The 15,081-nt window shown below is 44.6% G+C and overlaps 1 protein-coding gene across 2 annotated transcripts in view; it reads left to right on the forward strand.

Moving 5' to 3' along the window:
- AFAP1L2 (actin filament associated protein 1 like 2) overlaps positions 1–15,081 on the forward strand; it is a 120,360-nt gene that overhangs the window by 64,324 nt on the left and 40,955 nt on the right. For both annotated transcript variants that reach the window (XM_074959290.1, XM_074959291.1), the window contains exons 2-4: positions 7,256–7,384; positions 7,874–7,951; positions 13,821–13,915. In XM_074959290.1, coding sequence (XP_074815391.1) covers positions 7,256–7,384; positions 7,874–7,951; positions 13,821–13,915 — 302 coding nt within the window. The remainder of the gene's footprint in view (positions 1–7,255; positions 7,385–7,873; positions 7,952–13,820; positions 13,916–15,081) is intronic.

The following is a 15,081-nucleotide window of genomic DNA, read 5'->3' on the forward strand; positions in this document are numbered from 1 at the left end:
ATTAAAACCTGATTTAGGCACCTCAGTTGAAGTGGTCTCTCTCTCTTTTTTTCTGACACAGCTCAGCATTTTGAAAACCCAGGACAATTTATTCAAGTGCCAAAATGTGCTGAGGGGCTTCCTACAGCTGGTTGAAAATGGGGGGAAGTTTATAAACATTTTGAAATTTTGAAGTTGTTTCCATTTTGCAAAGTGCAAAAATGCCCCATTTTTCTTTGTGAGGATTTTTTAAATATAAGTTTGTATCTTAAACATCAAAATGGTTATTGGATTTTTGTTTGCTGGAAGTTGTTTTTTTTTTTAATAAATAAAAATTTTCTATAATCCTTTTAATTTTTTTTATTGAAAACTTTATGAAAATATTCCTGAAGAATGTGGGCAAAAGTTAATAGTTTTTCATGAACTGTTTTAATTAAAAAAAAATTTTCATTCAAAAGAAGTGCCAAGTCTAATTCCTAACTTGACACACCCAAGTTTGAAAATTGTAGCCTAAACTTGCACCTTCCAGTGGCCTTGAATTGATAACATCAAAACCAAGTTACATTGTGGTGTACAACATGTGTTTAAAGGTTCTTCATTCCATCTTCCTACTCATATTATGGCACCTATCCAACCTATGTGAGCATCATTCTACAGCAATACCATGTTTCATGTACTGTACAGAACTGATACGTTTGCTATGTACCAATTGGCATGCAAATGCAGCTTGCTTTTAAAGTATGTACTGTCCGATCTTGCTCCTGTTGAAGTCAATGGAGGAATCCTGCCTTTATGCTGTGGCTATTTACCATTTTCACAGCTCATCTTTCATAGGAATCTCAAGTGGGTAAGGTGGAGAGATGGCTGCTTATTTGAAGAAGTAAGTGCTTTGTTATTTTGGAAGACAGTCTCTTCTAAGGGTCATCCAGCTGTTGCAGCTGTCACTGGCAACGCATCTGGCTCTTCTCACGATTAGAGAGAATAGCTTTCTTCCGCTGTCACCACAGAATACTCTTGCCTTCCCAGCAACAGTCAGCCCTTATAAACATCCCAATTAGCCGAGTAAGAATGGGGTAGATCCCCACGGTATGCTGCTAACACTCACTATTCAGGAATTTGAATGCTCTCTCTAAATCGGCTTTTACCCAGCACACAATCCTCAGATGGGGGTCTATTGATTTTTTTTTTTTTCCCCTGCAGCAAAGAAAGAAAACCAAAGTGAGAAGGCATCTGCCTTCTGCCAAAGCAGCCTCGTGGGAGAGCGTAGAATGCTGCCATCTTAGAATGTTTACTAGGGGAAACCAGAGAATGAAAGGCTGCTACGGAAAAGCCTCCGCTCTGCATTGTATTGAGTAGACGCTTTCAAGGGAATCCGACATAGCACAGTTCCCTCTGAGCTGTGAGGAAACACCTCCACTGTTTCTGCCCGCGGCAATTCTAAGAATCAAAGGAGCATGGTCAGTTTCACTAGAGCTCTGGACATTCCAAGGGGGTTGGAAGAGTACACTATACTCACCAGATGGGGCTACAGAACTAATAGTACTTCTAGCCCGCTCCAGGATACATATGGTGTGAGAGAGGTGCTTGATTTCATCTCCTTCCCCCCTCCCCCCCATCTTAATGCAGCCTGGGACAGGCATAAGAGCACGAAGTATTCTATCAGTAGTAGCGTTCTGCTTTCAACAGGAATCAATGCCCCCGATCGCTTAGAAATTCTTCCAGTGCATCTCTTAAAGGTTTGAGCAAAGGTGGTCTTGGGGTAAAGGCACTAGAGTGGGATGCAGAAGGACTGGGCTCAGTTCCTGGTTCTGCCACAGAATCCCATGGCAAGTCACTTAATCTCTCTGCGCCTTGGTTTCCCATCTGTAAATAAAGGGGAAAGTAATGCTTCCTTTTCTGTACCTTGTGTCTGTCTCATCTGTTTACGGTGTAAGCTCTTCAGGGCAGGGGTTGTCTGTTACTACGTGTTTGTACAGTGCCTAGCACAATGGGGCTCTGAACTTGGTTGGGATCTGTACCTTGACATAAATAACTGGTAATAATTCATTTAGTTTAGATTACATGAACTAGTTCAATCCCGTTCAACAGGGATTTCTGAAACACTTGTGTGAAGGTTAATCCTCAGCCTGCCTTCTTGCTTCCTTAGAATGCCAGAGTGTGAACTGGATTCTTCAAATTAGACATAGATATTTATCATCATCAGAGCAGAATGGCAAAGATTAGAGGCTGTTGGAAGGAATATTTTTGTAACCCTGTTTAATGGTCATTTACCTTTGAACAACATTAATGTTGGGCATAACTTGTGGTTACTTGACAAAGAGTGTGTTGCCTCTGGATCTGATATGAACTGGCTAGTTTTTTGGCTCTGGTTTCACAAAAACTGGATAGCCAATACTTTGAGGCTAGAGACTTCTTTTCATCTACCAAGCATAGCCCTAGACTCATGCCAAGATGGGGTCAGATGCATTGACATCCAAATGTCGTGAGTGGAGCATGTAGCCTTTGTGTGGAAAGCAACTTTGTTATTGCAACATTAAAGTCCCCAACTCTCCACGTGTCACTCTAGCAACGAGGATGCTTTGCTGGAATGAAGTGGAGTTATTGGAATAGGCTGCTTCTAGGAAGCCATAATAGAAGTAGCAGTAGTAAAACTGGATAGAATACATCTTCAACTCATGCTTTAGAGTCAAATATAGGATGGGAGAACCTCAAAAGCATCCCAGAGACTGATTTGTAAACCCACATATCTCTCAGGGCTGCCAGTCTAGCCCATCCTCTTGGACTCACTTTCCTTGTCCTATGCTTTGGTGACCATCTAGATCCAAACTAGAGCAAATGGGTTTAAGGCCAAATTGTTAAGGGTCTGCTGCCACAGACTCCAGACTAGACACTGTATGGGGTTTGGCAGATCCGTATAGTTCTTTTCCCCAGTTACCTGGTTCCCTCATGGATCTGAGCTTCCTAAATGCCTTTTAAACATTATTTTAAATTTCTAGGGGCCCTTTGAATGATTGTTGCCTAGTAACCACATGTTACAGGAGACAGATGGTCTGGTGGTTAAGGAACTGGACAGGGATTTAGGGGACTGAGGTGCATTTCTTGATTCTACTACAGAACTCCTGGATGAACTTGGGCAAGTCCCTTAATCTGGGCCTCACTTTCAACAGGCTAAAAATGAGGATGATAATCTCTAGCTCTCTCTCGGGGTAGGTGTGATTTTTAGATACCATGCTGATAAGTACTGTATGAAAACATCACATAGATAGGAGCTGCAATTCTTAAAAGGAAGGTGCTAGACTAGGGTAAAAGTAAAGCTCCACATGAGGTCAGATGCACAAATCTCATTGACTTTTATAAGGACTCGTGTTCCTAACTCCCTTTCTGTACTTTGGAAAAATCCCACCCTGATTCTACTAGTCCCATCCCCTTCCCTTGCTGCTGCTGCTGAACCCTTGCTTTCTAATGTGCTAAACAAAGGCCATGGAGACGTTGGCTGAAGAGCGCCATGGGGCTGCAATTTGAATCAAGTGGAGTGCTGAGTGTTGTCAGAAGCCCCACAGGGACATGACCAGAAAGGCAGGCCTAGCTACGTCAGTGATACCTTACCACATGGTCGCTTCTAGACCACCAGGGTGAGAAGGCAAAAACACAGGAGGAAGAGACGGTCCATGGTTAGGACACTAACCAAGGACTGGAGAGACCTGGGTTCAATTCCCCCTACTCCAGCACAGACTTCCCATGTGACCTTGGGCAAGTCACTTAGCTCATCTGGGCCTCAGCTCCCCATCTGTAAAATGGGGATAATAGCACTGGCCTGTCTCCTGGGGTGTGGTGAGGATAAATACATTAGATTTTGAGATGCTCAGGTACTATAGTCATGAGGCAGTATAAATATCCAAGATACACATTCAGGGCAGAGGGGAGCCACTGAGGACATTTGGATCAGGCTACTCTAGATACTTTCCAAACTGGTTTGCCCATCACTAGGTTCAATATAGTGTACACACAGTGGGACAAAGCCTCAGCTTGTTGAAATCACTGTAGCTCCATTGACTTCAAAATTTTACGTTGGTTAATGTAGAGACACTTCTGGACCATTGCTAATTCTTACCCACCTGCTGTGATTTTTCTTCTTCTTCCTCATTTGCACCAAGTATCCCTTTGGCTCCCTTCATATTCATCCTTGAGACTTCATCTTCACTTTCCAGCTTGTGCTCATTGCTTTCTTATTAAAATTAGCACGCTCCTTCCTCTCTTCCTTCTTCCCTCTGAAATGAATAGTTCCATTCATTGCAGTGGCAATTTATTTGTACAGGTATCAGGTTTGGATATGGAGCGTCCCACTGAGATCAGAGAGAGATTTGCATAGGAACAGGCCACGCATACATTGCTGTTGTCTGAAGATGAGCTGAATGTTTTTCCTTGAAGGCCCTGATCCTGGTCCATTGAAGTCAATCGGCATCTTTCCACTGACCTCTGTGGCTGTTGGATCAGGCACTAAATGAGCTGTTTGAGTCACGGGAAACCTGAAGACAGCTTTGGCATTCTGACTCCACTGCTGGAAAATGTAGCCTATTGCATGAGCTGTGTTATTCGTAAGAGATTTGACCCTGTGTGCTATAGTAGTTCTAGATGCCTGGGAGAAGCATGAGGTCATTTTCCATAGTAATGGGGGATGCGGGGAGGAATCATTAACCTTAAGGAGAAACACAACCTCTATCTTGACTTCCATGTGGGCAGCTGTTGGGGAAGCTGACTGACAGCTAGCCTTAGCTCCGAGATAAGCTGTGGTGTTGTTTGGGTTGTGCTCTTACTGTTATCGTTACTTATATGTAAAGTGTCACGTCTGGTAGAATAAGCTAATAGGACAGTATATTTCGGCCTTGTCTCCAGTGGGATTTTGCGCCAAGTCCAGCAGTCGATGGCCAGCCACCCAAGTCACTGCACCAGTGCAAATTCCACTGTAGACTGGAAAATTGTGATTTACACTGTGGTGTTTCGTCTGTTTGCTGGACTCAGGACAAATTCCCCAGGTCAGAGAATGCCTGAGAGATGCGATAGATCTCAAATAATCACCCTTCTGTTTTAATCACAGTTATTGGTAAAATCCCAGTATTTACAAGTAATTCCCCATTTCCACTTGCTTGTGAAAAGCACTGGGACTTCTTGGTATTACTGGTACCTGATTTGTGTTGCAATGGGTTATGTCAGGTCACAAGACAATGCAGCACAATGCAGACATTTGAAGGTGCCCATTGGTGCTCAGCCAGACCAAAATAGAAGTAATCTAATGTAGCGAAGCCACAATAAAATGTAAAGGGCTCCAGGCAATAGAGCAAAGGCTCCTGAGCAAACTAAGTTGGATTATATACATTGATCTGCAGGCAGTAGACTGGTGTTTACAGTCAAACCCAGGAGCAATGGTAAATTGTTGGATCCACAAAGTTAGCCAAATAAAATCAAATGACGTTAGAGTAGCAAACACTTGCTACCACCCAGTATATGGGCTTCTTACACTCCCTCCCTCTTAGGGCATGTCTACACTTACAGAGCTGCATCGGTACAGCTGTACCCCAGTACAGCTGCTGCAGCGCGTGGGGTGAATATGCTCTATGCCAATGCGGGAGAGCTCTCCCGTCGGCATAAAAAACCACCTCTGCGCGCGGCAGAAGCTATGTTGGCAGAAGAAGCTCTCCCACCAACATAGAGCCCTGTGCACACTAGTTCTTATGCTGGTGTAATTCATGTCGCTTGGGGGTGGAATGTTCATACCCCTGAGTGACACAAGTTTTGCCGACAGAGGTAGTAGTGTAGACATAGCTTCAGTAGGGAAAAAATTGCCTTGTGATTAGGGACTAAGACTGAAAACTAGGCTCTATTCTTGGTTCTGCCGCACACTTTCACTATAACCTTGGACAAACCACTAATCTAGATGTGTGTCAGTTTTCCTGTCTACAAAATGGGGATATGAATGTTTCCCTTCTCCCAGGGTGTTGACATACTTCATTGCTGTTTTGTGTGGGGTGCAGATCTTACTGTAAAGAGTGCCATGGAAATGCTTATAAATAAATAATAGCATCTCCCCATCTTAACCGCTCCATATTTTGTAGCCCCACATCCCCTAGTGGTGCAGCAAGAAATTGTAACAATTAATATGCTTATGCAACGCATGAGCTTGTTGCCAGTCTCTGGTGCAGCATGTGAATATCAGGAAGTGATTGAGTTAATGTACAAGAGGAGAGTCCTAAGAGAAGGAATCGCCATACCTGGCTGACTCCTTGCCCTTCCCACCCACTGTCATTCTTATTCGGCATTTCTTTTCTTCACAAAACACTCGGTTCTTTCTGCTCTGGAATGGTCTCCTGCCCCTGTTCCTAACTTACCCCGGCAACAATAGGAGAAATCAGAAGTGAGTAACTGAATGCCAGCTAATAGAGTGTGAGCCTTTTTCCAGAAGCTATTCGACAGGGAACAGTTACATAGAAAGAGGAAGGATTTTCTTATAACTAAAATAAACTGATTGGCTCTGCTTAGTCGTGGTGCTGGGGGCATGATCCACTTGACCTGTTCTCCACTCGCTCTTTAGGTTATAAAGGGGGTGTTCTTTCCATGGCGTCTTTGTCCTGAACACTGGTTCAGGAGCTGATAAGTCCTGCACTTGCTTTCACATCCTCTACATCTCCATTCAATGCAAGTGTGAACTGCTGGAAGCTCTTCCAAGCAACATAGTCCTAGAAGACATTGAGTATCATGGGCATACTCTATTTCTTGTGCATGAGTCTTTGAGTCACTGCAAAAATAAAATGGAATCAAATTTGAAGTGGCCCAAAAAGGCAGCGTTCGGAGCCGGAGCCCAGTCTGGATCAGGTTGAGACTAGGGCTGAGGGCTCAGGGCTCTAGGCAAAATCATGGTCTCATTCAATGGTGCCAAAACCTTGCCAGCTGCTTTCATGGTAGTTCCAGCAGCGAATGGCCAAACTCTCACAAGATCAGCTGTTCTCACAAGGTGTCTAAACTCTTTGGACAAAACTTTTGTGTGAGATTTCAGCTATAGCTGAATTGGAATCAGAAAACAAATCCCTTCCATTTTGAGATGTGATCCAGAGCCAAAACCCTAAGATTAGGTTCAGCTCAGAGATGCAAATCCAAATCCCTCCTGATCAAAAAAAAATGTCAAGAGGTTGGGAATTCGAGGTTCAGTGCATGTCCTCTCTCTAAATGTAACCAGATGGCCCTGTAAAGAAATCATCCCAATTGTTTGCCGTGTCTCCTTTAGCTCTAGAACAGCTGCTTACGGAACTTGAGGATTTTCTGAACATACTGAATGAAGAGAGCCTCAGCAGCACAGCTGTAGTGAAAAAATGCTTCCTTTCTGACCTCCTGCGAGTGTACACGAAGACAAGCGGTATGTGTGGAGTCAGAGCGTGGCGGGTGAGAGAGGGGAGTTACATGGGTATTTTTATAAATTGGGACTGGGGAGAGGGGATATGAGAGAGAGACATGGATTTGGGTTTTAAATTGTGTATAAATTACTAGAGCTATATACAAAAATAACCAGAGTTGCACATTTTTAAAAGTAAAGGATTTCCAAGATTCCTGATCATTTCTGTTTTCCTTGTTAAAATTCGGTTTATTTAATCCACACCATAAGATACACAGGACATGCCGTCTGGCTGAGTTCATATTGAAATTTTAACTCCTGGAATTTCCTGGCTGTTCAGTGTTTAATTTCTCAACTTAACATTTTGTAATTGGTAGAGACCAATTGCATTTAGTAGAGACTTAAGTGTACATACGCACGCGTGTGCACACAGTTTGCTCCTTTCTATGTGAAAACTTTGCAGCATGAATGGGACTGGCCCACTAAGACATCTCTCCTTCCCTTTGTTTGCAGGTGGTGATGAGGAATACATTTACATGAACAAAGTGACCTCGGTTAAACAAAAGGGTGGACAGGAGAAAGAAGGTGGAGGTATGGAATCTACGGCTACCAATTGCCTGGGATTTAACTTCCCAATGAAGAGAGAATAAAGGGGCATAGGATTTGATCCTGCTCCCATTGACATCAGACATGATTCCCATTGATTTCAGTGGGTGCAGAATTGAGCCAATGGAAGGGGTGGAATGACAACTGTATTTTTACATATTCCATGCTTTTGGCTAACACAGTGAGATTATTCCTGGAAGTAGCACTTTTGAGGGCAGTACTTTGGGATAAAAATGTCTCCTTGCTAAGTATGTAGCTTCATGCAACCCTACTGAAATTATTTAAGAAGTTATCCCATTTTGTATAGACCCAAAACAAGTCAATGCATGTCTAAAAACGTTTTTTTTATTACTATGTTCAGCATGCTGCTTTGCACCATACCACTGGTGGTTTCAAATAGTCTAAACTGGTGCAAGGTGAATTATTTATGCACAGAATATACATATCTTGTATTTATGTAGCACCCCTCCCCCCACATTCCTAGATAGATCCTAGCACTTTGCAAACTGTATAAATTGAGAACAGTAACCCTGGGTGAAATGCTCGTGATGGTTATCCCACAGTTTTTCTGACTAGATCCACCTGGTTTTGCATTCACAACATGGGAAGGAATTCTCCAAAAATTCTGAATTATTTTGTGAAAATTTCTCCCTTTCACAACATTTATGGAAACTCAGAAGGACCACTTATCTCCAAAGCTTCATGCTTATAAATATAGATCAGCCCTTTAGACACTTCCTATTATTATTATTCATGTTTATTACAGCAATGCCTAAGGGCCAGCTGAGAATGGAGCCCCATACAAACATAAGAGGCAGTCCCTGCCCCAAATTGCTTACAGTCTAAATAGACAAGACAGAATGAGGGTAAGGGAAGGGGGACAACACACAAGCAAAGTGAACAATATGATGGCTTGCAAAGGTCGTGTTAGTTCCACGATTTTTATTGTGTTTAAATCTGCTTCATGCAGCCAAATTGTGGATTAACTTCAAATGCTTCTGGAAATGAGGCCATCTCTTTTTACTATGCGTATGCACAGCCCCATCACAGTGGGTCACAATCTTGGTCAGTGCCACTAGTTGCATTAATTATAATATTAAACCATAGCCAAAGAAGGCCTGCTTGTATCAACCATGACTTGAGCATGGAAATCAGTGGCAATGGAAAGATTAATTTACATGGATTCGCTATCCTGCGTCCAATGACATGTACAAGGCTTGGCCAGGCAATGCAGTGAGCCATGGAGCCGTGTCAGGCTGTTAAAGCCTGCTGTCATTGTTTTTAGTTCAGCCTTTTCCCTATCGTGGGCTGTGAGCCCCCACTTGCAATCATTCCCTAAGGGATATGGCCCTTGCTCTTTCAACCACTTCCCCAGACCAAGTTAAACTTCTAAGTTTTGTTTGGCAAAACTGAAGGCAGTGGCTTAGGTTCTATGCATGTGTGGTGTAAATCCTAGTTATGGATGTGTAAAAGACCCCAGTTCTGTGACTGACTGGACAGGAAACCCTGCATCTGTGCAGAGCCCTGTTGAATGAATGGGTGCAGGTGCTGGAATCTGCCTATCCAGTCAGTTGCAGGATCAGGGCCTTAATGTTTAATTCATTCAAGCCCTGATTGTGCTAATGTGGACTCCTGTACTCATGCAAAGTCCCATTGAAATCAGTCGGACTTTGCATGATAGGTGCTTGGTGCATGCTAGCAGATCGGGGCCTGGACCCATTCACAGTTAGATTGCACTGAGAGCATTCCCTTTAGGAGCAATGCAAGATAAGATGTTTTCTAAAGACAATCACATCAGCTCAGAGAAAGGGGGGAAAAAGCCTCTAAAAACAGGTGAGGGATGGCCAACAATTTTTCTCATTGATGAATCTACTTTTGATTGCACTAATAAGACAACGAGCTGAGCAACACAGTCCTTCGTAGGTCTCTCTTTATGGCATAGTAATTGAATTCACTCTGGTAAATGACCTAAGAGGATACAAGCTATTTGAAAAAATACCTTGGAAGGAAAAATAAATATTGTTCTTTGGTAATACCAGCATGGAAAATACAATACAAATGCAGACATTACAGCAATTATTTGGCTGGATACAGGAATTTGCTTGGTGAAATTCTTTGGTCTGTGTCATATAGGAGGTCAGACCTAGATGATCACAATGGTCCCATCTGGTCTTGGAATCTGTGAATTATTTGCCTTGTTTGCAGATAATGGAGAGCACAGTTGTATAAGAATGAGGAAATAGGACATTTTATTTCCGTTAAAACCGTGCATGTTTACACTATTTCCTTTTGCCTGTTTTTTGTCTTTCTAAATGTCACCTGCCCAAATTCCAGGGCTTGGGGAATTTCAGATCCAGTGAAACCTGTACTAAGTGTCCTGTTATTAAGCAACTTCATGCCTTAAGAGAGAACCGGAAAATATCTCCTATTGTATTAGGGACAATTCTGCGATGTCTTTACTGGAAGCGAGTGTAAGCAAACTGGTTTTGTAAGGTTTTGTCTACACTTATCGAGGGAACGCTGCATTGGCAGTCAATTTAGCGGGTTTAATGAAGACCCGCTAAATTGAACGCAGATGGCTCTCTGGTTGACTCCTGTACCCCACCTGAACGAGAAGTGCAAGGGGAGTGAATGGGAGAGTGTCTCCAATCGACATTGCGTAGTGTGGACCCTGCGGTAAGTAGATCTAAGTTCATCGACTTCAGCTACATTATTCATGTAGCTGAAGTTGGGTAACTTATATCGATCTCCCCCTGTAGTGAAGATAAGGCCTTAGACTCTTGAGTTGATACTTACGGCTGGTTTAGAAAAATAATTATTCCTCAAGCAGATCCCTCCTTATACAAGGAGGGGAGAACAGCAGGAAACTCCTTGAAGTCCAGCAGGGATCTCACCATTCACATCTGATTTACCCTGAAAGTGCCCAAGTACTACAGCAACAGGCTATATATAAAACCCTGAGATCCCCAGACTCAAACTGCATCCCACGGCCAGCTCCTCAGCTCTGTGGAGCTGTGCTGATGTACATCAGCTGAGGATCTGGAAAAAGGTCTCCATCCTGCTCTTGATTTGCTGAGTAGATTTGGGGGAAAGAGGGGGAGGAAATGAATAAGGAAAACAAACTGTTTATTCCTGGCCTGCTGATGTTCATTAGGGTGATTCCTAGGCATGAGATGAAGCCAAACACTCGCTATGCTTAAGCAGATGCTGGCATCACACAAGGAATGTAGAATTTTGGATGAGTGATCACTGCACAAAATGTCACTTGTCCCTCTAATTGTCTGCAGTGTTTGGAGGGCGGCTCTGTTCTGTGCAGTAGTTACAGATAGGCAATGTGCTTTTCTGCTAAAGATGCACCTACACAGTGCCCTTCTTGAGAGAGGCTGGGTACCTGTGAACGCACTGGTAACCAGCGGGTATGTCAACACTGCAAATTATAGTCTGTGGTGACGAGCCACAGAGCCTGGGGCAATTGCCTCGGGCTCAGGGAGCTAAAAAATCGCAGCGTAGACATTCAGGCTCTGCCTGGAGCCTGGGCGCTGAAACCCAGCGATGGGGGGAGGGTCTAGGAGCTCAGGCTGCTGCTGCAGCTACTTTCAGCCCTGCAAACCCTTGACCCAGGCTCTGAGACTCTGTGCCAGGGATTTTTCTTTACTGTGTAGATATGCCCACTAGGTCAGAAATCTGAATCTCCTCATCTCTCTCAGAACAGTTTCATGGTGCTACCCTTCGGGTGCTCCTCTTTAGGAAGTATCACCCTTGATGTCCTCTTTCCAGGAGCGATGGTGCTGAAAGTAGCACCCTTGATGCATCCTAGAAGAGGGAAAGCTCCAGCACCAGCTAGTTAGTACTGTATTTTAAGTGTAACCATGGGGTGCCTTAGCAGCGCCATTTTTCATTTCTGCATGATGCAGTAAAGCAGCGGTTTTCAAGGCTGATGATCAGACACCTGGGGCCGCCTAATTTTAATGTCAACTGTGCAAGTAACCGAGCAGCCCTGCCTGTCGTGGCTGTGCTTAGCAAGCAGATATTTTCAGTTGGTATTCACTGACTGAGCAGTTTGGCACATGGCTGCTTCTGACCTTGTAGCTTAATGAAACTGTCCAGCATTAACAAGGAGGGACGCACAGAAGCTTCACCACAGGCAGCCTGGGGGATTACGTCATTGTGTGTTTCGGATTGTACTGATGCTTCTGCCACCGTGCCAGGGGCTCATTATAGGGTGCAGATTCAGAGCTGTCATTGTGGCTTCCGAGACTGAGACTGAAATGGAGCAGTGCGGGTCCAGCTTTTATTTATAAAACACATAGAAATATGCAGCGAAGTTCATGCCAGAGTCTTCTGAACCCCATGGTAAGCTGCACTAGGAAAGGCACAGCACCCCGACTGTTCTAATTTACATTGTCCCTATTCACACAGGGAGCGAGGCTGGGCTTTTCAAAGGTGCCTACGGGAGTTAGGCAATCCATTCAAAGGGAGCTGGGCACCCTATCCCTTGTCTAGGCTCTGGCACTTTACATGGCCCCCTTTATTGTAGTATCTTTTAATGTATTTCTCCGCACAATACTCCAGTGAATTAGGATAGTGCTAGTATATCCATTTTACAGATGGGAAACTGAGGCCCAGAAAGACTAACTGACTTGTGCAGGGTCACACAGGACGTCTGTGGCATAGCAGGAATTGCACCTGAGTCCCAGATTAACACCTGAATCACTGAACCATCCTCCCTTCTTGGTCTGTTTGAAACTCCTCCCCCACCACAGAGTGCCAGGTTCTCAGCAGGTGTACACCACTGTAGCTCAATGCAGCTGTGCTGAAAATGCCCACTGAGGATTTGGCCGGGTATTTTTTTTCTAACAATCTTTTCCTCGGCTATGAGGTCCTATATAAATGTGTTAGTTACTAGTGTGACAGTTCTCGTTTTATTATTAGAGAAACTGGACTTTGCACCTCTGTGGCAACCTTTGTGCTTGAAGCGAGTGGTGTTTATCCCCATTTTATGGAGGTGGAAATGGAGGCACAGAAATTGGTGATTAGCTCAACCACAGAGGGTGTCCGTGGTACAGCTGGGAATAGAATGTACTCTCAGAAGAGCCCCTAACTTGCAGTCCCCTGCTTTACTCACTATGTCACTCTGCCTCCCAAAAACCTTTGATGTTCCTAAGGCCTAATCAAGATGGCCATCCTTTAGCTACAACTCGTTTTACAGAGGTGACAAAATTCAATAGAAACCATTTTTTGTAGAAAATAAATCTGTTCCTTAGGTTCTAATTGTGGTGCAATAGATGACGTATGTATTCTTTAAAGGGAAAGAACTTTTGAAACTTTCTCCTTTGAAGACTTTAGGCCAGGACCTCCACTGAAGCCAGTGTGGCTACCTGATTTCCACCTATTGAGAATCTGGCCCTTTGTTTTTAAGGATGTTAGTGAGTGGATCTGGGAGAGTGAAAGTGATTTTTACCTGCAAGTGAAACCACGTACAGCAGGGTAATAACAGAGTGAACGTTTTAGAACGGCTCAATATAGACATCATCATTACAAGTGAAGTGATTTTTATTTTAAAAGTCATTTTGGTCTTCATAGTTTTCATTCCAAGAGGAAAAACATTCCAAAACAAAAAGAGCTCCTACCAAGAGAACTGGTTCTTTAGCTGTGGTGCCATAGCACTGTATTCTTGGCTACGGCCTGAAATGACATGGTCACGATGAAGCATCGAAGGCAGACTCTGTAATTAACACCCTGCTTCCTACTCAAATATAACGTAGCGCACAGATGTTGCTGCACCACTGCGAGGTAATAAGTGCATTGCTGGGACATGCCACATGTCATTATTCTTGCTTGTTTCTGTTTGTAGCACTGGATTGCGGAGAATCTTTGTCCAATGGGGAATCAGGACACCATTCATCTCCTCCTCAGAAGAGTCTGCCGGACCTTCCTCCTCCAAAAATAGTATGTGTTTGATTCCTGATCACTCCCGTTTCTCTCTCTTTTTCTCCTTTGCTTTCCACGGTCTTAATATTTAATCGAATCTACCTCTAATGATAGAATTTTATATCTTTAAATTCTTCATGGCACATACTGGCTCTAAACACGGACAATTTTTTAAATTATGCAACATATAATGTATGTAATTCACAAAGCTCTCTCTGTAACAGGATGTTATTGAGGCAAACAGCTGTAGTCCTGGTAAGTTTCAAAACAGGCTTAGGTAACTAGGGGTGAGATTTTCAAAGACAGGAGTACAGGCTTGGCACCTAACAGCCACTTGTCTTTGAAAATCTCCTTCTAGATGCGTAACAGCAGCAGCAATGATTAGACTGCCTGGGAGAAACTTACAAAGGCCAACAATCCTCAAACTTCAGGGCATTTGGGTAATTGCCATGTGGTGTCAGGACAATATTCTTTCTCTGTTGTGTAACACTGCTCTACTTGATCACTGCTGTGGAAGACAAGGGGGTTTGCTAGCATTTGGCATTGTGCACTTTCAGAGATAGGCCAGATCCTAGACCAGAGGTGGGCAAACTATGGCCCACAGGCCACATCTGGCCCTTGGGACCTTTCTGCCCAGCCCCTGAGCTCCTAGCCCCCCGGCCCCTCCCCCCGCTGTTCCCCCTCCCCCGCAGCCTCAGCTCACTGCGCCGCCGGCACAATGCTCTGGGGGAGCAGGGGGTGAGCTCCTGCGGCAGCGCAGCTGCAGAGCTCGGCCTGACCCGGTGCTCTCTGCTGCGCGATGCGTGGCTGGCTCCAGCCGGGAGGCGCGGCTGTAACGCTGCCAGCCACCAGTGCTCCAGGCAGCATGGTAAGGGGGCAGGGAGCAGGGGGGGTTGGATAGAGGGCAGGGGAGTTTGGGGTGGTGGTCAAGGGCTGGGGGTGTGGATAGGGGTCAGGGCAGTCAGAGGGTGGGAAACAGGGGGGTTGAATAATGGGGGCAAGGGTCCCGGGGGGCAGTCAGGAAGGAGGGGGGATTGGATGGGGTGGCAGTGGGCAGTTGGGGCAGGGATTACGGGGGGCAGTCAGGGAGAACAGGTTGTTGGATGGGGCAGAGGTCCCGGGGGGGCAGTCAGGAAGGAGGCAGGGGTTGGATAGGGTGGCGGGGGGCAATCAGGGGTAGGGGT

The sequence above is a fragment of the Natator depressus genome, chromosome 7 (assembly GCF_965152275.1).
Source record: "Natator depressus isolate rNatDep1 chromosome 7, rNatDep2.hap1, whole genome shotgun sequence".
Lineage (NCBI taxonomy): Eukaryota > Metazoa > Chordata > Testudines > Cheloniidae > Natator > Natator depressus.